At 40.2% G+C, this 26,031-nt stretch overlaps 1 protein-coding gene across 3 annotated transcripts in view; it reads left to right on the top strand.

Annotated features, from left to right (window-relative positions):
* The window catches only part of Cpvl (carboxypeptidase vitellogenic like), a 121,701-nt gene that overhangs the window by 5,557 nt on the left and 90,113 nt on the right, over positions 1-26,031 (top strand). For all 3 annotated transcript variants that reach the window (XM_048786397.1, XM_015490359.2, XM_048786396.1), the window contains exons 3-4: positions 10,992-11,178; positions 18,752-18,870. In XM_048786397.1, the coding sequence (XP_048642354.1) occupies positions 10,992-11,178; positions 18,752-18,870 (306 nt within the window). The remainder of the gene's footprint in view (positions 1-10,991; positions 11,179-18,751; positions 18,871-26,031) is intronic.

The following is a 26,031-nucleotide window of genomic DNA, read 5'->3' as shown; positions in this document are numbered from 1 at the left end:
TTTTTTTTTTTTTTTTTTTTTTTTTTTTTTTTTTTTTTTTTTTTTTTTTTTTTTTTTTGCTAAGTCAATATCTAATGCTCACCTTATTATGCAAATATTGCTCATGGCTGAGCCAAGTAGCTTACTATAATTGCAATCCCTTTCTTGTACGTTTTAATATACCCCCTTTACAACTGCCTATTTTTGGATTTTTCCAAATGCTTTTTAAAAATGACATTCTGCTGTTTACTAAATGCAACGACTTCTCTTACCTCCTTAAGAATGTATGTAATTTTCCCCCAAGTTATTCTGTTTGGTGCATTGCTGTTACTTCTGAGTTTTTTTTTTTTTCCCCATGTAGTTCCTTTTGCATTTTCTTCCAAGTTGGCAGTTTTCCTGTGGTTCCTTGCAATCTGTTTATGTAAGTGTGAGAAACTAAGTTGCTGGTTGGAAGCTCCATTGTGTTGAAGGGACCTGTCAGCAGTTAGTTGTTGGAGTCCAACACATTTCATCAGAGGACCCCATGTCTGCATTTCTAGGATCCAGCTCTTGTAGGGAGGAATCCTGCATAGGGTGAGGAGGAGGTGTATGGTCGTGGTTGCCAAGTCAGCACTCCGTGTTCCAAGGCTGGGGGTGTTGGTGTGTAGATTTAGTTTTCAGGAGGGTTGCCTCTTCTTCACCATTTCTCACAGTCCCAGGTCCAGACTGTTTCTGTTTCAATTTTCTGAAGAATAAGTTTTCTATAGAATAAGTTGTTCCCCTGTTCTGTTAGCAGGAGGAGAAGCCCTGAGGACTTGTCAGGGTTGAGGGACATCATTCACCTCTGCTTCTGGCTTCAGGCTTCACTTAGCACTCTGCAGTGTCCAGCACTTTCCATTTGGAGCCTTTCCACTGTTCTGCAATGTGAACTGGCTTGTGTTTCATTTACGTTCTGCTTGCGTTCTCTGCAGACCATTTGTTCACTTTCCATCTAACAACAACAAAAGTTTCATCTGCCTCATTTACTCTTGTCTCTCCTGTTTTCTTGGGTCATGGACTTTGTGCCTTTTTTATTATTATTTTTTTTAAATTTTTAGTCGTAGATGGACACGATACCTTTATTTTATTTATTTACGTGGTGCTGAGGATCGAATGCCATGCTCCATGCATGTGAGGCAAGCGCTCTACCATTGAGCCACCACCCCTGCCCTGCTTTATACCTTTTAAAAATGTCTTTACTCTCATTTTTAGGGAGGTTTCATGTGGGAAGAGAAATAAATAAGAGCATTTATTTCACTGTTTTAGCAGAAGGATTGGGTTCTGTTTCAAGGTGTTGAATTTAATAAACCCTCAGGACATCAGGTGGAAGTGTCATGCTGGCGATTAGATTGATGAACCTGAAGCTTTAAAGAAGAGCTGATCTGAGTGGTAACAGCAGACAGTCCTAGTGGATGACCACCCTGGAGAGTGTGTGGGGGTGAGATAAGCTGTGGACAGGGATGGAAACCTGACTCCATAATTAAAGGCAAGGTAGACAAAGAGGAAACTATGAAAGAGAAAATTCTAGAAGACCCATGAAAGCACAGATTACAGAAGACAATGATAGAGTTATAAAAGGGGCAATGAGAACATGTCAGAAAAATCAATTATAGGCTGAAATGTTTGTTTTGAATTTGGAAATATGGGTATCATATTAATGATCAATCATTAAATTGTAGCAAGATATTATGGACAGTTGTTAGAAGGCAGCAAGAAACAGTGAAAGTATATATATTTTCTTCAGGTACTGCTGACAGAGCAATACTAGAAATTATTTCAGTGACTCAAGAACCAGACAAACCAGTCTGTGGGCTTGTTCTCTTGTCTCCATCTTGGATAGCTGCATGTTAGATTTTAAAATCCTCAGTGAGGAGATTCAATAAGTGTATGCCCTTTGATTATGCACATGTAGACATTTTGGTTGGTTTGGCTTTAGAGTTCCTTTCCCATGCCCAACTATTCCTCATCATTCCCATATGAGACTTAAGATTCTGCATATAGTAGTTGAAGTCGATACATTTGTGTATATGATGAAAAGTTCTAAGATGCTCTGTATTGCTGAAACCCATTTAATTTTACTTAATTCAGAATTTCCCAAACATTTTTCATTTATCTTGTTGTACTAGATTTCTATAAAGAACCTTGTGGGAAATCCTGGCTTACAACAAGGCCAGACATATCTTATTTAAGCAATCAGTCTCTCTTCCCTTTTCCATTTTCTTGCTAACCACTCAAAAATTTCACTTAAATGCCTAACAGGAAACTTAAAGTAGAACTCTTGGGGCTTTGTATCTTCCCCCTCCATTCCAACTCTATCCACAGTGTCCCCAAATTCCATTAGTGGCTTTACCATCCATGTATTAGTTTCCTAGAGCTGGTTTAACCAAAGACTACAATTCGGGCAACTTGAAACAATAGAAATTTCTTTCCTCATAATACTGGACTATGAAGAAGTCCATACATGATGTGTCAGCAAGTACACCCACTCTGAAACCCTTAGGGGAAAACTCTTCCTGCTTCTTTTACCTTTTGGTGTTTAGCAGTGATCCCTGGCATTCCTTGGCTTGTGGATGCACCTCTCCAGACTCTGCCTGTGTTGTTATGTGGCTGTTGTCTTCTTCTGTGCTACTCCATTTTTGTTGGTGTTCTCTGTATTTCTTGCTGCTTCTTATAAGGATGTGAATCATGTTGAATTGAAGTTCCACCCCACTCCAGTATTACCTCATCCTAACAACACAGTTTAACTCATAAACAATGCAGTCCCTTTGCGGGGCGGGGGGAAACTAGATTTTTTGTGTGTGTGTTATGATTTGAATGTCTCTCAAAAAATTCATAGACTTAATCCCTAAATTCATGTGAATGATTGTTGGAGGTGGGGGCTTTGGAAGGTAGTTGGGTTAGATGAAGTCATGAGCATGGGGCTCCTGTGATGTCATTAAGGCTTTATAGAAGAAGAGTAGGAAAGGGGCTGTGGCTGGGGCTCAGTGGTAGAGCACTCGCCTAGCACATGCAAGGCCCTGGGTTCGATCCTCAGCACCACATAAAAATAAATAAAATAAAGGTATTAAAAAAAAAGAAGAGTAGGGGAGACCCAAGCCAACCTGCTCACTCTGTCTGACCGTGCTATGTCCCATGCCGAGTTGTGATGCAGCAAGAGGGCCCTTCCTAGATGTCCACCAGATGCTGTTGCCATGCCCTTGGACCTCCTAGCCTCCAGGGTCACCAATTAATTCCTGTTCATTATAAATAATCCAGTATCAGGTGTTTTGTTAGACAAAGATGTTATCTCTGTTTTTCCTCTCAGTCATTATATCTTACCTACTGCCTTGAAAATGCAGCTGACCATTTCTCACCAGCTCCATTGCTACTCCCTGGAGCAGCCCCACCCTCTTGCATCGCTCCTGAATCATTTCATTGGACTCCTAGTCAGTGCCCTACTTCCATTCTTATTCTTCTAACATCTCCCTGCCGGATAGCAGCCACTTTGATCACTTTATGAAGTGCATCAGACAATATTACTCTTTTGCTATAACTCTCCAGTCGTCTCCCATTGTTAATCCTTATGCAGACAGAGAAGCCTACAAGTTTGAGCCCTGTCCCTCTCTCCCACCTTATCATGAGCACCCCCTCTTCCATTTGCTGTGCTCCCAATAGCCATCAAGCAAGCTTGTTTGCACCTGAAGGATTTCACACTTTCTTCAAGGCTGGTTCTTCCCATTCCCAGGCCATCTACTAGAAAACGCATTTCCTGACCTTTGTTAGTCCAGATGCTCTTCTGAGAGTACACAGAGTAGGGTGCAGGATTTAGATGTTTCTCCAACATGTGTGTTGCAGGAATAAAAGTCACAGAGTATATGATACAGAATTGTTATTAAGATTGCACAAGAGCCAGGCTTGGTGGCACATACCTATAATCCCAGAAGCTCGGGAGGCTGAGGCAGGAGGATGGTGAGTTCAAAGCCAGCAAAAGTGAGGCCCTAAGCAACTCAGCGAGAACCTGTCTCTAAATAAAAGATTAAAAAAAAAAAAATGGCTGGAGATGTGACTCAGTGGTTGAGGGTACCTGAGTTCAATCCCTGGTACCAAAAAAACAAAAACAGAATTTGAAGATAAATATAATGACAGGTAAAAGCACTATAATAGGTGAAAATATAGGNAAAAAAAAAAAAAAAAAAAAAAAAAAAAAGATTGCATAGGGAAAGACTTTCCTGGTCAAATGTTGTTGATTTGTGAAATACTGGGCTTTAAGTAGGACTTCCCAAAAACAGTAGTTTAACTCTGTGGGGATATATATGTAGTAATTACAAAGTTACCTGACCCCAGTAGCACATTTTGGGAAATCCTGGTCTGGGGGCTATCATTAGGTCTTTGGAGGCTGATTAGGATTGGCTATTGTAGGGAGGAAAAAGTCATATCTTTTCCTTGCCCAGCACAAGGTTCAAGGCTGAGACCCCCTATAATATAAACAACAATAGATGAGCAAGAGAAGAGCATAGAAAATTTATTTAACAAAGTTTTAAGTGACACAGGAACCTTCAGAAAATGATGACCCAGAGACCTGGGGAAAGCTGTTTATTTTTATGGATGGTCATGCAGAGGTATGACTGGAGGGCAGAAGGGTAGGATCTGATGGCAATGAGTTGGGGGGCTGGGGGAGTCGGCAAGTCCTGTCCAGATCCCTTGGGCTTCTCCATGTGGCATTCTTCTGGAACCAGTCTGGAAAGAAGGTCTTTGTGACCTATTTTCAGGCAAGGTGAGTCAGGAAATTCTTTTCTGATCAGCTTTCAGGAGTGAAGGGTGGGAGACGGTCAGAGACCTTCCTGCACCAATTCTGTTGGCTTAGAGTAGTCAGTGTGCCCAGGTGCCATAGTTTAAGGGGTCACCTTCTGAGCCCTGAGCCTCAATTCTTTGGTCTACCACTTACTACTTATATGAACTTGGATAATTAATGTACATTCTCCTAGGATCAGTTTCCTAAAATCTACAGAATGGGATGATTACGGTGCCTACCTGGTAAGGGTTAGAAATTAAACAGGGAAAGCAATTAGCACAGTTCTTTGTCCATGGAAAGTGTTCAGTAATTGGTAGTTATTACTGGTGTTATTATTGTGATGATATCTTTGATCATGATCTTTATTTTTTTTCCAGTACTGAGGATTGAACTCAGGGGCACTCAACCACTGAGCCACATCCCCAGCACTATTTGGTATTTTATTTAGAAACAGAGTCTCACTGAGTTGCTTAGGGCCTCATTAAGTTACTGAGGCTGACTTTGAACTCATGATCCTCCTGCCTCAGCCTCCCAAGCCACTGGAATTACAGGTGTAAGCCACTGTACCTGGCATGAGAATGATCTTTTAAGCTCAAAACTGTCACTAACATATTGAACTATGTCTGCTTTCACTTGCCATCACTCTCATTCATTTCCTCTGGATGGTGTGAGATGTTGAGGCCAAGCTCCTTACAGTAGTGCCAGGTCACATGATTTTCTTGTCTTCCTGGTTCTTCTCATTCTCTGCCTGCCAGATAACTCTGGTTTGTCTCCTGTGCCCACAAGCCCAAGAATACCGCTGCAGAGACAGTGACACTAATTCATTAGAGAGATTAGGCACCACGGTCTCATGCCAGAGGTGTGGCCTGTGAGGAGCAGATAGGCCTGTAAGTGTCAGTGCATTCCACCTTGTGTGTCACGGACATGTCCTCTCTGGGAAGAGTGCTTCAAATATCAATTTTAAAAATTAAAATGATGTCTTCAGGAAGATGAATAGTGGATCCTTCAGAATAAAAGTCTTCTTTTACCATTTGTTTGTATGGAAATTCTTTTCACAAAATAGCTGGAGTTGGGATTTGGGCTGGCATTTAATTCAGGGTTACACAATAGCCCTTTATTGCCGAATTCAAATGATTTGGATGCGCTTGAATAATCTTGAGAGGGGAACTGCATCTTTTTTAAAATAGAAGAACTACTTTTGTGTGCCTTTTTATTACAGAATGCATGGAAGTGTCTATTACTAGTTGGCTTATTTTTTAAAATATTTTATCATGTGGGATCTAAAGCAGTTAAAAATGTAAGGAAAATCAAATAACTATTTTAATTGTAGCTATAATGTTTATTGCATGAAACATCATTACTCTCTTGATTAGAGTAGTCTATAGTCTAAATTGGAGATGAAGATAAAGGGGGAGAACAGAAGCTGGTTAAAATGTTTGCCCTTGGTTTCTTTGTCCTTGTCCTGTAGTTTCTTATTATTTTTTCACTGATAGAATGCACACTTTCCAGTGACTTACTCGGGCTTCTTTTTGAGGCCTTCATATCTGGTATTTTACCTTTGCTTCATGCATAGAGGATAACTGGGCAGGATTTTTCCTATGTCCCTTCTGGCCATCCCAGTTGGGATCCGAGTGTGAGCTAACGGAAAGTAGAATGCAGCTCATTTTACAAATAATGCACATGAGGCCAATATGTGCAGGCAGGTGTTTAACAGCTGGATCTCTGGGGGGAAAGCCCTGACACATGGTGTTTGCTGATTTCTGTGATGTAAATACTGCCATCATCATAGATGTTGATCTACCAACATTGCTTCTGGATGCAGTGTTGAACGAGGATGTGCAGAAGCAAACTGTAATATAAGCAAACTCTTTGTAACTGTATGCCAATCAGATGCAAACACCACGACTCCAGATCATAGGTCATGCAAAAATGTACAAAGATTACCAGAAAGTGATGAGTTTTTCAAGTACTTTTATTAAACCCACATTTAAAAATACAACTCATTCCAGGATAAGTCTTTATGTTTTAATATTTAACAATGGTTGTATTGACTAATTGGTTTGCAAAGTTCCTGAAACTTTTGCAGGCCCCTCTTCTTGGGCTGGCTCTAGCACACTGAGTATGATCAGACAAGTTGCTGTTTTGCCAGGGTGCACTAATATGTTAAAGTACTGAACCTGGATTATTATAGAGTTGTTTCTAAAAATCAAACTTCTCTGAAAAAGTCTACCTATGTTTCTCTTTATTGTTTGTTTATTTATTTTATTGGCAATGTCTACAAAAGGGATTATTACAGGCTACTGTTCTTTAATAAGTCAGTAAGAGTCAGAATATTTGAATAACCAAAGATGGGACAATGGAAATAAGATTAGATTGAGTGCCATAAATAAATCCTGGCTTTGAGGGGTGGCCCTGCCACTCACCAGTGATATCAACTTGATTAAGTCAACTATTCCTCTGGCTTTACTTTTCTAGTCCATCATTTGAAGGAATTGGACCACATGAACATTATTGTCTCATCGAGGCCTAAAATAGTGTGGTTCATTACTTAGACCCATCAATTCAACAAATATTTATTTAGTGCCACTTACGTGCATATTTGTTATGAACTCTAGGCAGAATTAAATACAAATATACTATTAATTATTAATGTAACAGCATCTCACCTTTATCAGGAGCCTTCTAATTTCCCAAAGAAGAAACATGATCTTGAGTCTTTGAGGTTCTGTGGGTTTAGGAGATTAGGACACATCTTAACAGAATGTTGGAGAAAGAGCAACCTGTTCTAGAAGTGCAAACAGAACCTTATTCCTAGGAAACCCAAGAGGCCATAACCAGGTAGTAAAAAAAAAGGAATAGGGAACAAGCACATTTTTGCCATGTCTATCAGTTGCTTCACTTTAAGATAAAGCAAAAAATCAGAAAAAACTTTTTTCTAGTTATAAGAGTAATTATTATAGAAAACTTATTTAATACTTGAAACTATTAAATAAGGAGAAAGTACCACAAATCTAACCTAGTGTTCTTCTTTTCTTTACCTAATAGTTGATTATATTTTCTAAAGCATTCCCAGTAGAGTCATTTTAATTGCTGTATATAATTCCATCCTTTTGGTGTATAGTAACTTACTTGTCTCATGTCTTATTGCTGAAAGTTTAAATTGTTGACAGTTTGTATTTTTCTGAAGAGCTCTGGGATAAATAGCTTGGTTAAATATTTTAAAATTGCGTATTGGACACATGGTTTCCAACTAACATTTAAGATTTAATAAGACAATTTTAGCAAGTCAGATACTTTCAAACTTTATTGGATTCTGCTGGTATCGCTGGAGTTCACCTAGATTTTATTCTGTTTCTAAATATTTTTTAAGAGGACCATTTGGACTGAATCCTTCAAGATGATGAACTTGAACTTGGAGTAGCCACAATGTTTTCCCATTATTTCAAGCAGAGATGATGATGTGTATGGTTAATACATTTTTTCTATCACTTTTTGTGGGAGATAGCCTATTATGTACAGGGTTTGTTAGTTATAAAGTGCTCAAGAAATGTTTAATAAAGAAAAATATTCAGGCTAATTAGGGTAAGCAAAAGCATTAGAGAAGGGTATGTTTTTTTTTTTTTTTTTTTTAAAAACCCACTCTGCTATTCATAATAGCATTCATTTTCATTAGGAGAGACAACAGGTACGTACCATTGAGGAATTGTGACTGTTATATGAGAACCATGAAATGAAGTCTGTTGTTGCTTTAATTCACCTACATGGGAAATTATGACTCAAATAGCTATTTGATTAAATGTTAATGAGACCTGCTAAATTGATCTAACTCTTACTTTTATGTCTTCGATATACGTCAATTAAAACAAGACCTCTATCATATTTTGGCATCTTTGAGTCAACCTCTGCTTGCAAGGGAAGCTTTACCGTGACTACTGTGGTTATTTAATTATTAATAATTTCCATTACAGGGGACTGGAGGTTTACAGCTAGAAGACTGAGAATAGATGGCAGGATTGGTTTCTTGTTTCTGCCCCCAGGAAAAATACCTCTTACTGGAAGAGATGTTTTCTATTATTTTTTAGCATCATACCCCCGCCACCATCAGAATAGGATAGTGGATTTCAGGCATTTAGTAGCTATCCTATTAAAATATCAGTGTAACAAGTTCACATATTTTTAAAAAATGTCTTAACCGTGCCATAGTGGTCATTACCCTTGAGCTCCTTGCAAACTTAATTTCAATTTCTAAATTCATTTTGTTCCTTATTATAGTCAATAAGATGCAAAAACATTTTTTTCACTCCATACCATATTGGGTTGGACTTATTTACATTAAGTGTGGGGAATTCTATTAGGTTAACCCTGAGAGACATGACAAGGGTCGTATATTCAATCAAGTTATGATTATAAACTTTTGTGTTGATGGGAAAATGTGGCTGAAAAGCATTTTAAATTTGCAACAACTAGTATTTTCATATTATGCCAAATTGGATTGTGTTAAGCATGTGTTAATAGATTTTTTACACATTTTGTACTTTTGAGATGTTCTAAATGGCTTGGCATTTTAAAGCACTGAACAATCAAAAGCAGCCATTGTATTTGCATAATTGTATATTTTATTTTGCATCCAGAAAGCTGAGTGAATGGAGTATTTATTCATTTAAAATACTTTACTTAGAATTTAGAGCTAAGGATTTGGATCATACTTAAATAGCAGCAGGGTAATGTGATGGTGCTGGAGTAGCTATCACAATACACTCAGCAGGGTTGGGATTAGGATGGGACAAGAGGGTAATCTGACTCTGGTGGAAAGATGAAGAGTATCAGAAAAGCTCAGTAATCAAGATAAATAGTTAAAATATAAATATTTAAATATATAAATATAAAAATTTAAATATATAAATATTACTGAAATATTTGAAAACAATCCATATAAGGCCAAAAAAATCCATGACAGAAAAAAAAATAAGCCAAAATTCTAGATAAAGATGTTTTCTGACCCTGCTTCTATACCTCACTTCCTTCTCCCCCCATCCTGGCCCTGACCTAGGTCAAGTCCTGGTTTCTGTACTTTCATGTCTCTGCATGAGATACTTAATTGAGTCAATTTTCCGTATCTAAAATTGGCAATAATAATTCTGGATTTCTGCTGGGCATGGTGGTACATGCCTTTAATCCCAGTGGTTCAAGAGTCTGAGCCAGGAGGATCACAAATTTAAGGCCAGCTTTAGCAACTCAGCAAATTAGTGAGGCCCTGTCTCAAGAGAAGGAAAAAAAAAAAATGGAGGGGGGTGTTTCTGGGAATGCGGCTTAGTTGTTAAGAATCCCTGGGTTCAATCTCTAGTACCAAATAAATAAATAAATAATCCTGGATTTCCTGGTGGAGTTATTAGGAGATTCAATCAGCTAAAAATACAAGGGAAAGCCCATTATAAACATGATTTACATGTTTATGTATGAGTTTAAGTATATATACTATGATAGCTAGCCCAGGTGAGTACTCTAAGCTAATATCAGATTTGAAGATCCTTGGCAAGCTGTGTGACTAATACATTTGGGAGCCTGACTTCTTGAGTTTGTATATCAAGTAACAAAAGGGAAGACACTTGGATGTAATGGCAGGGCCCTCCCTCTCTTACTTTTTGTGTTCTTGGATACAAAACTCAAGGATTCATTGAGATGGAGGAGACAACCAGAAATCCATTGCTTATTTTAGTTTTCCTGCAAAGCTCATCTGAACAGCCAAGATTTGGGCTTTGCTCAGCTGTCCCACGTACTAGTGAAATTCCATATTTGTCCCACCTCTCTGAGTTCCACCCACCTTTTGTTCATGTCAATTTTGATAAGACGTCACCTGTGCCTGCAATCCTTTTCCCTTCTGTGGTGGCATAACGTTCTCTACCCCTATTTGGTGACAGTTATGAAGCCTTTGTCTTTATGCTTTAGCTGATTTTCCCTTGAACTTTTTAAAAAATATAAATTGTCCTCCAGTTACACTGTAAATCCCTTGAAGGATTCCCCTCTAAATGGCCAGGGCAGGATGGGCAGGGACTGGGCCTGTCTTATTCATTGGTGATGTCTAAGTTGCTCAGCCTACGGTCTTTCTACACAATGGCATTTTCTTTTTACGTGAATAAATGAATTTTCTTGCATGTTAAAAAGCTAGGTAAATATTTACTCTCTGGATTCATTTGTGGAATGTAACTGTTTTCATTCATCCTAGACCCCAGAAGGACCAGGTTGCACCATGTGGAAAGTGATTGTTTTGTTGGCCCTGCTTACATTCAGCCCTTGTGATGGGCTGTTTCGCTCCTTGTACCAACGTGCCCGGGTTTTCCAGCCTCCTAGAGGAGATACAGGACAGCCATTATTTCTTACCCCTTATATTGAATCTGGAAAGATCAAGGAAGGTGAGTTTAAATCAGCAAACCACTGGTATACTTTGAACAGTTTGGGAGGGTTTTTTTTTCCCCCTTTCTTTTAAAACAATTATCCCACAGAACATAAAACACATTCCAATATCTTTACTTGTTTTATGTCAAATATTAGTGACTTGATGCTGTATATTGTCTGAATTTTTAGCTAAAATGAGAGTTAGAACTGGATTATTTATGTGGTGGAGTGGCAGCATTTGCATTTCTAAAACTAGTGGGTGCCTGACCCGCAATGGGCCCTTGACAAGGCTGCTGTTAACATTAAAACTTACTACCTGGGGGCTGGGATTGTGGCTCAGTGGTGGAGCGCTCGCCTAGCACGGGAGGTACCCGGGTTCGATCCTCAGCACCACATAAAAAAAAAAAGGCATTGTGTTGTGTCCACATAAAAAAAAAAAAGGCATTGTGTTGTGTCCATCTACACCTAAAAAATAAATATTTAAAAAAAACCCAACTTACTACCTGTCCGTCAAGCATTCTGCATGAACTCAGCAACCCAGGGAGGTGTTCCTACTTTGTACACATGAAAACTAAAGAAGAAGGAGCTCCAATGACTTACCAGAGTTCACATAGACACTGGGTAACGGAGGTGTCACCTCCATTCCCTCCACTTGACTGTGCCCTGTCACCTGGCAAGTGACCCACGCAGCCTAGACCTTTCCTCATTAATAAGATGGAGATTTAATAACTCTTCCAACTTGCAGGGATGTTATGAGAATTCTATGAGAAAAAGCACCTGAAAACTCTTTGATCTTATAAATTGCCCTCTAAACACTAATGTTTTCGAATGGATTTATTTTATAGATTGTGGCTTTTTCTAGTATTATTGTTAATAAAAAGAAAGATGTCATTTGATGTTATCAGAGACTAAAATTGATGACCCGCATCTCCCCTTATGTTTTCTTTGTAGTCAGGTAAATCAAGGTGTAGATGAGTGATTTAATCTCAGTAGATTCCTGAACTCTGAAGTAGCTTACAAGCAGCTATTTTGAGGAGTTGCTTGTAAAGAGAAGCAGAGAGATGGGGTGTTGGTCAGTGGAAGCAATGGGGTCAAGGAAGCTCCTTGAAGAGGGCAGGGATAATATGCACAAATGAGGAGAGCAGGAGCTGGGGGAGGGGGACGAGGAATCCCTTGGTGGAGACTGTGGTTAAGTAGCAGAGACCTTGGTGGAGCATGCTCATCCCTAGTCTCAGGGGCTAAGGCTGAGTCTGTGCCTGTGCTGGTAGACGGAATGGGAATGGATGGTGCTGGAAAGTTTAGGAAAACTGTTAAAGGTTGAAAATAAATCTGAGTATTCTATAAGGAAGTTTAAAAGGAAACAGTTTTCTTTTCACTTGAAATGTTTTCAGCCAATAGGATGTCATCATTTTTTGTTTTAAAATCCAGATGTTCTCATATTTTAAGGGTTGAAGTTCTGCTTCTGTGTCCCTTTCTGAAATGCACATTGGCTCCAGGTTTCACCATCTCTTTCCTAAGGAAAGGTAGAAAAACTTTGACAATGTATTCAGTATATTTCTAAAAAGGACTCATTTTCACCTGATGTAGAAAAGCTACAAGATTGTTGCCTGAGGCTGATTCCTTAGGAAGTGTGTGAGCAGGCATCGAATCACTCACCCAAGCCCAGAATTGGATCACATACCTATACTTCAGCTCCTTTCATTACTGGACACTGATGACTTAGGCTACATTCACTAATGATAAATCAAAGCAAACCGCTTAAGTTAAGAGGAATTGGGGGCTAGAGTTGTAGCTCAGCAGTAAAGAGCTTGCCCAGCACGTGTGAGGCACTGGGTTTGATTCTCAGCACCACATAAAAAATATAAATAAAATAAAGCTATTGTGTCCATCTACACTAAATATATATAAAAAAAGGATTTGAATAACCATGATAATCAATTTAGTAGGATTTCTTCCAGTCCACATATGGGGAAATTGAGACTCAAATACCTGACATGATTTACCCAAGGGGATACAGGTAATAGAGACGGGCTAGAAGAGATGATGTAGTGCCCAAATCTTCTGACTTCTGCTGTGTTTTGCCTGCTGTAGTTATTTTCCTTTGTTTAAAAGCTTGGGGTTTTCTGAAGTGATCAGATGTGCACACATGACATAATTAAGGCACTGCACACTGAAGCATCACATCTGAATTAGGTGTGCTGGAAAATTGAAGAAGGAAGCTGTTGGTGGACATAATCTAGGGAGAAAATGATAATGGTAGTTATATTAGTAAAAATAATAAATAATTAACATTTAGTCATTATAGCCCCAATACCTAGCACAGTACCTGTATGTCATAAGCACTTAGTACATATTTGCAAATTGAAAAACATTTTTTTTTTGTNTCTCTAAATATAATACAAAATAGGGCTGGGGATGTGGCTCAGTGGTTGAGTGCCCCTGAGTTCAATCCTGGGTCCAAAAAAATAAAAAGAATGCATAATTATTGTTACCACTTTGTAGATGAGAAAAATGAGTCTCAGAGAAATGAAGTATCCTATCCAGAGCTATAAAGCTCATTAGTGGCAGAACCGGAATTAGAGCCTGTGCCTGCCAACCCCAGAACCCCATGCTGTGAAACCCTGTGCTGCATGATCAGCTCCAGACGTGAGGGTATGTATGAAAATTTGAGTAAATAGTGAAAGGTCTGTGCCCCCTGAATGAGGAAGATAGCTTAAACAAAGGCATTGAATGAAAATGACCTTGGTGTGTCTGTGTCATAAATCTGGCAGAACCAAGTGAAAACAATATCGAGTTGTCCGCATCTCACCTGTTCCTGATTTTCTTGCCTATGAGCCCTCCACAGTTCTGGGTACAAGCAGAAGAGGAGAAAGAATCCAGGGGGTATAGTTTGATCTTCTGTCCTTCTGCACCAACCCTGGTAGATCTTCACCCTATGAGTGACAATGTTTAAGACACTGAATCTGTACGGAATGTCACTTTCTAAAGTTATGTTATGCAGTCAAAATCTTTGCATGGAATTTTAAGTGGCTGATCCAAAAGCTGGTACATCTGGGTATTCAGATGCAGCCCTGACAACATAATTAAGGATAATTTTATTCATCCGCTTTGCTGAAAGTTCAGGAAGCTCTGGACAGATGGTCAGATCACTCCCCTAAATCCCTTTTGTTTATCGAGTTTGTCAGAACCCTAGGAACATGAGTCTTGGTATCACAACTGAGCATTTTTGAGATAAACAGTAGTTCACAAAAAGACAAGGGAAATTTTTATTTTTTTAATCCCCAATTAGCTGGCTTAGTTTTATGTAATTGTAATTGCATGTTTACTTTCTCTGCAGCTAGAATAAATCCTTGTTCTCTAAAACAAGATGAATGCAGAAGACAGATTTTAGCATGTTTACAAACAGGGCGTCTCCCAAACTCTAAAGGGTATTTTGCTCTTGGGTCCTCTTACTCCTTATGGGCTGGTCGCATCTCGTCTAGGAGGTGATGAGTGTTGGTGAACAGGACATGCTTCCTGATTAGCTGGATCCAGCCTGCTTTGGCCACACTCCGATCTTCCTTAAGTGTTAATATCACAAACACAGTGACTGCAGTAAATACCAACGAGGAAGTGAAATCACTTCAAAGAAAACCTCTTCCTTTTTGAAAAACTGTTTTTAAACATTTGTATGGTGAGTCACGGTGCCAGAAAGATAAAAACTCCTCCATCTTGGTGGGTTGTTTTCCACATTCCATTAATAGACTCTGGAAGGATGAACGGGACCTTTGAAAATACAAAAATTCCCGTTGGTTGAAAGAAATTTTAATTGTTTTACTGTGATTTGGTGAACAGGAATTTAAGATGTGAAAGGGGCCAAACACATCTTTATAGACTACAGGGAAGGCTTCTAAGTGTCTTCAAATACTAATGAAGTTGTCTTTCATTAGATTTTTTTTTTTAACCAGGAATTGAACCCAGGGGCACTTAACCACTGAACTGCATCCCCAGCCTTTTAAAAAATTTTATTTAGTGACAAGAGTCTCACTGAGTTGCTTAGGGCCTCACTGAGTTGCTGAGGCTGGCTTTGAACTCACGATCCTCCTGCCTAAGCCTCCTGAGCTACTGGGATTACAGGGGTGGAAGTAAACTAACCCTAGTATGGTGTCACGCGGCCTGGTATAGTTCATGCATTTATTTTCTCATTCAGCCACCTACATTAATGTGCATTCATTAAGACTTATTTATTCAGTGTCTTAGATTGTGAATCAGGATGCTAAATCCCAGGGGATATGAAGAGAAATAGGAAGAATTTCCTGCTTTCTGGCAGTTTGGAATGGAGGAGGGAAACCATGAAATGGACCTAAGGACAAAGTAGCAAGAGAGTAACTTTGGTGTTCCCAGGAGGGGAGGGAGGGGTGAGTCTCTGAACCTTCCCCAAGCAGGCCAGTGGACCCTGTGCTGTGCTGGCCTCAAGACAGATTGATTCAATCATCTCTCGCCCATATTCCATTCCCTCCAGTTCTTTTCTATTATATATTTTCTATTTTTCTCATTATACTTTGACCCTTCTCATTTTTCTCTGTCTTCTTTCTCAAATACCCTCCTGACTATTTGGCTCTCTCTGGTCCACATCTCACCCATTTCCAAATGTTCAATTTTTATGTCTTTGTTCTCTTCCTCACTTTCTTTTTGGGTTGGGGGAGAGGTGTCTCTGTTTGACTTTGAGATTAATAGTTTTGCTAAAAATATTTCAAAAGCATTTTAAAGGCTGTCCAACCCTGGAGGGTGAGCTTTCTTTGGATTAATTGAGAGTAGAAGTAGTGGAGAGAAGGTAATGGCAGCTAGGGGGAAGATTAGAGGGGTCGAGGGAGGGCCAGCAAATACCTGGTTCCCAGAAATCTCTTTCTCCTACAGCCCTTCTCTACCCCCAACACGGCTTTTTCTTTTCTTTTATTTTTTTTCTGTTCTTAGTCTGTTTTCTGCTGCTGTAACTAAATACCGCAGACTAAGTAATTTACAAAGCATAAAGGTTTATTCAGCTCAGAGTTCTGAAGGCTGAGAAGCTTAAGGTGCGGAGCTGGATCTGGTGAGGTCATTTTTGCTAGTTAAGATTTTTGCAGAGTCCCAGAATGGTACCAGGGATCATGTGGCGAGACATAAAGTCCTAGCTCAGGTCTCTCATTCTGTTCTTCTAAAGTCAAAGTCCCACTGGATTGGGGCCTCACCTTTATGGCCTCATTTACCTATAATCACCTACTAAGTCACAACCTTCAAATACAAAGATAAAATTCCCACCCTCTTGATACCTCATAATAAGGGATGAAATTTCCACATGAGTTTTGGTGGGAACATTCAGACCACAGCAGGAGGGGTAGGTCTCACAGAGAAGAGAAAGTTGTGAAACATAGAGTTTGGGAGAACTGGGCTGATCCGGGAAAAGGCAGGTCTTCCAGACTTCTAGATGCCATTTTGGGATGGTCCATGGGCTAGGGACAGCCAGCCTCCCATTGAACAGAACTTTCTTTGTGTCCAGCTCCCTGCTGGGCACGTTGGTAAGTACATTTTTCTTTTCTTTAATATTTATTTTTTAGTTGTAATTGAACACAATGCCTTTATTTCACTTATTTATTTTTATGTGATGCTGAGGATCCAACCCAGGGTCTCACACGTGTGAGGCGAGCACTCTACCACTGAGCCACAACCCCAGCCCCTGTAAATGCAAATTTTCCATCAGAGGCTCACAGAAAGCTTGTGGCCATGGAATGCTTATCCACATTTTGCACCAAAGAAAAGAGTTTCCAAGATGAAGCAGCTTGCTGAGGGGCCTAGTGAGGACACAAACCCAGGTGTGGCCAACTTGGAAACCCATCCTCCTCTTCTGTGCCAGCCCAGCAGGACCCTCGGGCAACTGCCCCTGGACACTTCCCTTGTCCCCACCATGACCTCTGCTCCCAGGTTCTCCTGTTCATCAGCAGATGTATTTTGCAGATGATGGCTGTGCCCACTGCATGCCAGCTCCTCCCCACAGGTTTTGCACATGGGGAATCTTGTATTCCTATACCATCTGGAGCCCATCTTTCATAAAGGAGGAGATGAAGCACAGGAAGGTTAAATGGCTGCTCTAGGGGTCACAAAACTGGCCCAATAGTAGTGCTAGGAACAGCAAAGTACTAGGGAAAAAGAACTGTGTGTGCAAGATGAGTTTCCTCTTTGGGAGCCGTGCTCATTGTAAAAGAGGAGCTTGCGGTCTCAGAGCCACTTGTGCTGGTGAAAGGTCAACAGCCACCCTGGGGCTCAGGGCTCTGATTTGTAGCACCCATTCCATTGGGTGTAAATATTCTCACCAGGGCAGTGATGTGGCTGAATGTGGGGATCGAGCACTCAGCATTCCAGAGCCTGTGGGCTCTAGTCCTCCACCAAAGCCACCTTTAGTTGGTGACATGTAAAGCTTCCTTACTTCCTAACCAGCCTCTAACTTTGTATGTGTCAGATATAAATAGCCTTTCATTGACTTTTATTGGATATATTCTTTGTTTTGTCTCAGACTTAAGTAGCCTTTCTGGAGTAGTTAATCTTTATTGCACATCGCCACTGAAGGACTCTCATCTTCCACTCAGACATCCCTTTCTGCTTCCTCCTTCCACACCCTGATACCCACTTTCTGTTCCTTCTCCACACCCTTCCTAATCACTGCTTCCCCTCTGCTCCCTGCTGCTTACACCTACTCACTAACTTATTGAGCAGCCCTGTAGTAGGGCGTGGGAAGGAACAAACTCTGCAGTTAAGTCTAAATCCCAGCTCTCCTACACTGACTGTGTTACTTCAGGCAAGTTATTTAACCTCTCTGTGCTTCATCTTTCTCATCTGTAAAAAACTCCTACATTGGTACCACTGCCTTAGAAGTGTTTAACTCCTCCAAGTATTTACTCCTGGGTGTCCTCAGCTGTCTGAGCTTCCTTCCCTCTTTCCCCGTTCCAGTCCTTGTCTGTTTGCTTGGTACTAAAGCTCGGAACTCTGCCTTCTACAACTGCCCCATTGTCCTATTTGGCTCTCCCTGAGTAGCCATAAGTCACCACCAGGCTCCCTGCCTGCCTCTTCCCTCCAGCTCCAACCACCCCTGGTCCTGTAGGCCTCTATCTGCTCCCTTGAACGGACATGGCAGATCTTTGCCTTCATGAGAACCAGAGTGTGGAGAACATAGGGCTCCCAGGACTGAGACCTTTGTGACCATGTTGTTTTTCTTGCATCTGACTCTTTGGGGTCAGGTAGCTTTATCCTGCTCCTCTCCATGTGGCCCAGTGTGAACACCTTGATTTACTCACGATGTGATAATAGCTGTTTCTTTTCTCTTCCTTCTTATACAACTCAAAATATTCCCTCTGCAAAGGTTCAAAATTTTCACTTGCTAAACTGTGTATGTGGAATATATGGGACGGGTGGCGGAAGCTGGCATTGGCTGAGTTAAGTACCTGTCTGCTAAATCCTTTGTGAATTCTCTGCTCACTTCATCCCCAATCTGGTACCTGGGTGGAGTCTCGCCAAGACTGAGATAGCTCACCTTGTATATTTTTCTCTAATCTTCGGGTAAATTTTCTTTTTCCCCACTAGGAAGAAAACTGAGTTCGGTCACTGCTTTTCTAGGACTGAACATACACAGTTACTCTGGCTACCTCACTGTGAATAAGACCTACAACAGCAACCTCTTCTTCTGGTTCTTCCCGGCTCAGGTAGGCCTGTGAAGGTAGCCACCAGAAGGAACACTGATGCTCAGGAGCTAGCTGGGCACCATGGGCAACTCAGGAGGCTGAAAGAGGAGGTTTGCAGGTTAGAGGCCAGCCTCAGCAATTTAGGGAGGGCCTGTCTCAAAAAAAAAAGAAAAAGAAAAAGAAAAAGAAAGAAAGAAAGAAAGAAAGAAAGAAAGAAAGAAAGAAAGAAAGAAAGAAAGAAAGAAAGAAAGAAAGAAAGAAAGAAAGAGAAAGAAAAGAAAAGAAATTACAAGGGCTGGGGATGTACCTCAGTGGAAAAGCACCCCTGAGTTTAATCTCCAGTACCATTACAAAAACAAATCAAAACAAACAAGCAAAGCTGGCTGTGCTGCTCACTGGAGAGTGGAAACATTAGCTTGCGGATCCATGGGGTTTATTTTTTAAAAAATCTTTTTACTTTTTTTTTTTTTTCTAAAAATAAGTGGAAGCAACACTGTGTGGCATTCCTGTTTATGGGCAGGAAACAAATGCTGGGGGAGGTGGAGGAAGTTCCACTTCTGAATTTCTTGTAGCCTTATTTGGAACATTAATATTACCACCTTCTTCTGCCACAGTCTTCTTCATATGCTTTTGTTATTATATTTTTCATAAAAATATTTGAGGTTGAGAAGGGCATTCAAGATCCCAAGGAGGGTAAGGCTTGAGAAATTACCAAAATTAGCAGGAAACTCATGTCTAAGCATATATAAATTTAATCTAACATGACCACCCTTGCGTATGGGCTGGTTGGGTTACTCACCTGCTCAAGTCCCTATAGACACAGATGGAAATATCTTTGTTGTTCACCAGTACCATTTAGTGCAATTTTAGTTCATAATTCAAGGCACTTTTAACTTAGGGGTGCCATTGGAAGTATTGTTATAGGCATTTAAATGCATAAACAAATTTTAGCCCAACACAGAGTAATTTTCTATTTTTATTTTCCAAATTGGATTTGCTTTAGAAGCCAGAGAAATCAAATAAAAAGCTATCCCTATGGAGGGTGGTGTTCATATTTGCATATAATTTGCATATAACAATGTTGCATATACATAATAATAATGTAAATTGCTTAATCCAGGGTCATTTGAAGTTAAATTGTTTTCAGCAGTACTGTCAGGTTATATTTTCATGACTTCATTTTTGCTTTCCTAACTATGTGAACTTTGATGTAATTCATCCAAACTAGTCTATTGTGGGGTGGGGTGGGAATAGGTTATGTGAAAAACGTGAGAATTTTAGATACTCTTTGGGCTCAGAGTAGTCATCAAATTGCCACTTTCTCTGGAAGACTTTCCTGGATCCTAGATAGAATTTATTTCTTCCTTGGTGTTACTGTAGAGTGAGGCAAGGAAGGTGCCTAGTGCATAAAATTTAAGGATACCCTTTCAGGGTGGAACCAGAGCAAGGTCAGCCCCTAGCAGGAGTGCCTTCCAGTCTCCTGCAGGTGCTGCCCTCTGGTGGAACCCAGCTGCCTCCGCTGCCTCCATGAAGGTAGGGGAGTTGGTGGTGCCATCCACAAACCTATACCAGGTACAGAGCCTCAGGGAGATGGGTGGGAAGTGGACCTTCAGAAGCTAACATGGAAATAATCAGTGCAGCTGTCATAAGGAGGCTTGATAGAAATCAGGACCTAGAAATATGATCTCATTCTAACAGGTGGGAAATTTTTTTTTTCAATTTTGGTTTTATTTCAGACCTCATGTTTATACTCAGATCCAATTTCTAGCAAATTTTTATTCTCAGAATCACCTTTTTTTCTGCCTTCAGCATTTATAAGTATCTCTTCTTTTTACACATTGTTAATTCATCTCTTTATTTATATAACAAATCCCCAAGTCACACTTATCTGGGGAAATAAAAAGATATATTTACTCTTTTCTTTTATTTAAAATTACTTTAATTGACACATAAATAATGGACATACTTATGGGTACCATGTGACATTCCAATATGTGCATACATTGTATAATGTAAATGTATTTTATCTCCTCAAAAATTTATCATTTCTTTGTGGTTAAAAACATTCAAAATCTTTTTTCTTGCTTTTTTGACATATACAGTACATTGTTGCTATGTAATAGGCACACTAGTGTGCAATAACTGATCAGAACTTAACTTCTCTTAAATGTGACTTAGAACCATTGATGAATATTTTCCCAAATCTGCCTACTCACCCTTTACTCTTCTCATCTTCTGGCAACTGTTCTGCTATCAACTTCTATAAGTTAATGTTTTTATATTTCACAAATAAGTAGGATCATACAGTATTTGTCTTTCTGTGCCTGGTTTATTTATATGTCACTAGTACTATCTATCTAACTTAATTCAAGTTCACAATATTCTTCTGCATGAACAAGGCACTTTAAGCTTAGGGGTGCCATTGGGAGCATTGTTACAGGTACTGAAATGTATGAACAAAATTTAACTCAACACAGAGTAATTTTCTATTTTTATTTTCCAAATGGGATTTGCTTTAGAAGCCAGAGAAATCAAAGAAAAATTTATCCTCATAAAGGGTGGTGTTCATATTTGCATATTATTTGCATATAGCAATGCTGCAAAAATATAACAATGTAATTATATAATGTACTCCAGTTCCACCCATGTTGTCATAGATAATAGGATTTCATCCCTTTTTATGGCCAAATAATATTCATATATGTATTTAATATATACATTTTCTTTATTCATTCATCGGTTGATATTCACTTAGGTTGATTCCACTTCTGTTTATGGGAATGTAAATTAGTATAGCCATTGTGGAAACAGTGTGGAGGCTTCTCAAAAAGTTAAAAATAGAACTATAACAACCTAGCAATCCCACTAATGGGTATGTATGTATCCAAAGGAAAGGAAATCAGTATATTGAAGAATAACTGCATTTACATATTTATTGCAGCACTCTCAGATTAGCTTTATGTCATCATAACAAAATACCTGTGATTATGAACTTATTAGAAAGAAAGGTTTATTTTGGCTCACAGTTTCAAAGGTTTCAGTCCATAGTTGCTTGGCCCTGTAGTCTTGGGCCTGTGGCAGCACAGGATATCATGGAGAGAGTGTCTGATTGTGGAGGTGGAGGAAGTTACAGGTACTGAAATGTATGAACTTACTTCTCTTAACTGTGACTTAGAACCATTGATGAATATTTTCCCAAATCTGCCAAGAAGTGAAAAGAGAGGGCAAGAGAGAAGGGAGAATAGACTGACGTCCCAATATTCCCTTCAAGAGCATGTACCCAATGCTCTGACTTCCTTCTGCTAGACCCCACCTCCTAATGGTTCCACTACCTCCCAATAGTGCCATGGGCTGGAGAACAAGTCTTCAACACAGTGGACCTCGGGGGACGTTCAAGATCCAAACTATAACAACTCCTCACATTAGCCAAGATTTGGAATCAGCCTGGGTCTGTGCTCTTTGAAGTCTCTTAAACCTTATGCATTTCAGAAATAATTCTGTACATGCTCATTTTTTATATCACATCTATCAATGTATTTGAATGTAATTGTTTACTATTAACTTCTTTGTAGTGGTTTTATACTGCTGCTATAAAACATTGCCACAAATAGTCTTAAAAAAACGCAGACTTTATGATCTCAGTTTGGTAGGTCATGGGTCTGGTGCAGGTCTCAGTGAAATAAGATCAAGGTATTGACAAGGGTATGGGCCTTGCTTCTGGCAATTTCTAAAGGCCATTCACATCCCTTGGCTGGCAGTCTTTCCTCCATCCTCCAAGCATGTAATGGCAGGTTGAATCCCTCTCCCATTGCATCACTGTGGGGTTTTCTCTCATCATTTGAACTTCTCTGATTTGTCTTCTGCCTCTTGCTACTTTTAAAGACTCTTGTGTTTACACCTAAATGATCCAGTCTAATCTCATTTTAAGTCCAGTTGATTGGCAACCTTTATTCCCTTTTCTTCTGTATAGTCACAGATTCGGGTGATCAGGACATGGACATCTTCAGGGAGCCGTTATTTTGTGCATAATGAATACTTGACAAATTTGTTAGATTGCTGCTTCTTACGTTCATTCTTGGTGATTCTTACATTTTATTTTATATAAGAACTACTTTGGGGCTGGGATTGTGGCTCAGTGGTAGAGTGCTTGCCTAGCACATGTGAGGCACTGTGTTTGATCCTCAGCACCACAAAAAAAAAAATAAATAAAATAAAGGTATCATGTCTAGCTACAACTAAAAAAAAAAAAAAAAAAAAAAAAAGAGTTATTTCTAACTTCCCTCAGAAATTCTGTCTTGTAAATTGAGAGAGACCTGCAAGTTTCAGAGTTACCAGGTGGACCATGCTTTGTGAAACCAGTGCTCCAGCCCACTGGCCACTGCCCTGTGCCCATAGCTCCTGGCCCCAAAGTGGCCCACATTCTACCAGAAGGAAATGTCTAGAGCAGATGGAGGGGTGTGCTGGGCCTTGCCTCCTCAGGTGGAGTGCAGGTTAGAATGGGGATCTGGAGAGTCAAGTGCAACCTTTAGGGGTCAGCTTTCCTAATCCTGCTTGGTATTTCACCCAGAGTGGCTGGGTCTCAGCCTCCCCTCTGCCCCCAGCTGAAGAAACCTGATTCCTTCCTTTCATTTTTGCTTTGCTACCTGTTTTTATACCAGTAAGTTCCTTATTGATTTCTGAATGAGAAGTCTTCTTTGGTAATAATTCAGATTTGTAAAAACAGCAATTTGTGGTGAAGGAATAGATCAGACAGAAACAAAACAAAAACCCTCTCTCTCTCTCTCTCTCTCTCTCTCTCTCTCTTCCATTGCCTCTGATCAGGCTTTGTCTAGCATGGCTTTGTCTAGAATATGGGGAAAGAACTGGGACCATGAAGCTGCTCAGGTTCTGCATACTTTGCCAATTGCAAGACTGAGGTTGGAAACTCCTTGCATTAAACAATGGTGGAGCAGTTGGTTATAAGTCCCCCGCCCTTAACTAAATGAAAACCTTACTGTGCATCCTCTAACCCAATTATGTTCTTTTGGGTCCAGTTCTCTATCCAGAAAGATGTTTCTGGAAGACATGACTTCTTTCCTATTTAGGAAAGTTAGGAAAGAGGACTTTAAGCACAGTTTTCTATTAGAAATGATAGACATGGCTTCAGGGACAGGGTGCAGAGATGAAAGGACAGTACACAGACAGGTGTCACCGCCTGGCACTGCATTAGACTGTTCCAAGATCTCCCTGCCAGGAAGCCTACATGTGGAGTCAGATACCTGAGACTTGCAGCTGGAAGTATGGAACAGGACCAGATAAAGCATAAGAGGAGAAGGAGAAGCACTGGTCACCAAGACAGGGGAGACTACCTTTCATTTGGCAGAAATATGAGTTCCTTGCCTGTTGCAGGGGAAGCAGCTGACATTTTCATCAGGAAAGAAATGACCCCTTAAAAAAAACCTGAAGGTAGAGAAAATAGAGATCCAGGAAGGATGCCACACTTGTCATGTCCTCTGAGTCATTTTCTCGGATGCTGTTTCTCAAATTAGGTTTGCTTTCCTGTTATTTTGCTGAGATTCTCCTGTTATTGTATACAAATCAGGGCCTAATGAATCCCAGAACTCGAAATTGGTGTGCAGAGGGAATACTGCAGGAGAAATGAGTTGGGCCTTCTGCATGGGCTAAAAGTATAATGAAGCCAATGAAAAGGCCTCAGCTAGAATGGCTGTTGTGAAGTGAACACCAGCGATGCGCTAAGCACCCTGCTTTTCCTTATTCTCACAAGAACCCCAAGAGAAAGGAATTGTTTTCCTCATTTTATAAATGAAGAGTATGACAAAGAGCAAATAATTTGCCCCAAGTTACTCAACCAGAAACTGGAAGAACTGGAATTTAAAGCTTTGGTCTCTGACCTAGAAATCTTTGCTCTGGCCCATCATGTATCATAGATCCTGATAAAAGTAGTCATGGGAGGCTCCAGAGTACAGTGGTCAGAAGCTGCTTGAGTTAGTCGGGCTTGGGTAGAAATTGCGGTCCACCACTTACTTATGCCACCTGGGACCTTGGACACATTTCCTAATGCTGCTCAGCATTGGTTTCCTTCATTTAAAATGGAGGATCAAGGACAGGGCTGTACCTCAGCTGGTAGCACACTTGCCTTGCCTGCCTGAGGTGCTGGGTTCAGGACCTAACACACACACACACACACACACACACACACACACACACAAAAATGGTGATTAAAATAGCTACTTGGCAGTGGTTTTCAGACAGAAGACTCAATGTAGCAAAGTCATTGGACTAGTGCCTGATACATGGGTAAGTGGAGTTGCTATTGTTATTTCAACATGATTATGATTAATTTGGATGTTATTATCACAAATACTGTGTAGAACTAAACCCAGTAACAATTTCGGAGGTTAAAAAAGACAGAAATGGAGGAAAATGCTGAATCAGAGGGACCTGATCACCAGCCAAAAATGTAGATTAATTGCTCCTGGATGAGGAAATTACTAAGTGAAATCGGGACTTGTCAAATCTAAGAAGAAGATAGGAAACATATAGATTAGTATTGAAATTATCATCCTTCTCCTTCGAAAGAGATATCCTGAGAGTATTTGACTTTGTCTTACAGGAACAGATAATCTGGACTCATTTAAGCAAGATAGGCAGATTAGTTGCCTCAGGTGTTACAGAGCCCAAACTCAAGGCATTCCAAGTTAGGCCTAGGCCCCTTTACTGAAAGCTCCATCTTGCTCCTCTGGCCCAGGAATGGCCAGGGTTCCTGCAGTCCTGGTATGCTTGGTGCCTGCAAAGGGCTGTGACTGGTGAGGCTGCTAGCCACCTGGGGCCACCGATCAGGAGGTCAGCCCTGCTTCATCAGACCCCGGGAAGATCAAGGTGGCCCAGGATAAAGTCAACACAGCACCTTGAATCAAGAATTCAGTGAAGAGCATAGGAACTGCTCTGATGCTCCTGGTGATAGCAGAGTACATTCCAAACCATCACCAGGAGCCAGCAGGACACCCTGTCCCAGGAGGGTAGGTGTGGATTCAGGACCTGCTGGGCCTCCATGTGGTGTCATGTGGTCTCTGCTCTGAAGTCTGAACTTCTTCAGTCAACGTGGTAGAGGACAGGGATTCCCAATTTAATGCTCCTCATTCACACTACCTTGAGAGCTTGAAAAATACAATAGGGAGATTG

This window comes from Marmota marmota, unplaced genomic scaffold, assembly GCF_001458135.2.
Source record: "Marmota marmota marmota unplaced genomic scaffold, marMar, whole genome shotgun sequence".
Classification (NCBI taxonomy): domain Eukaryota; kingdom Metazoa; phylum Chordata; class Mammalia; order Rodentia; family Sciuridae; genus Marmota; species Marmota marmota.
This window is presented reverse-complemented; position numbering and strand designations above follow the sequence as displayed.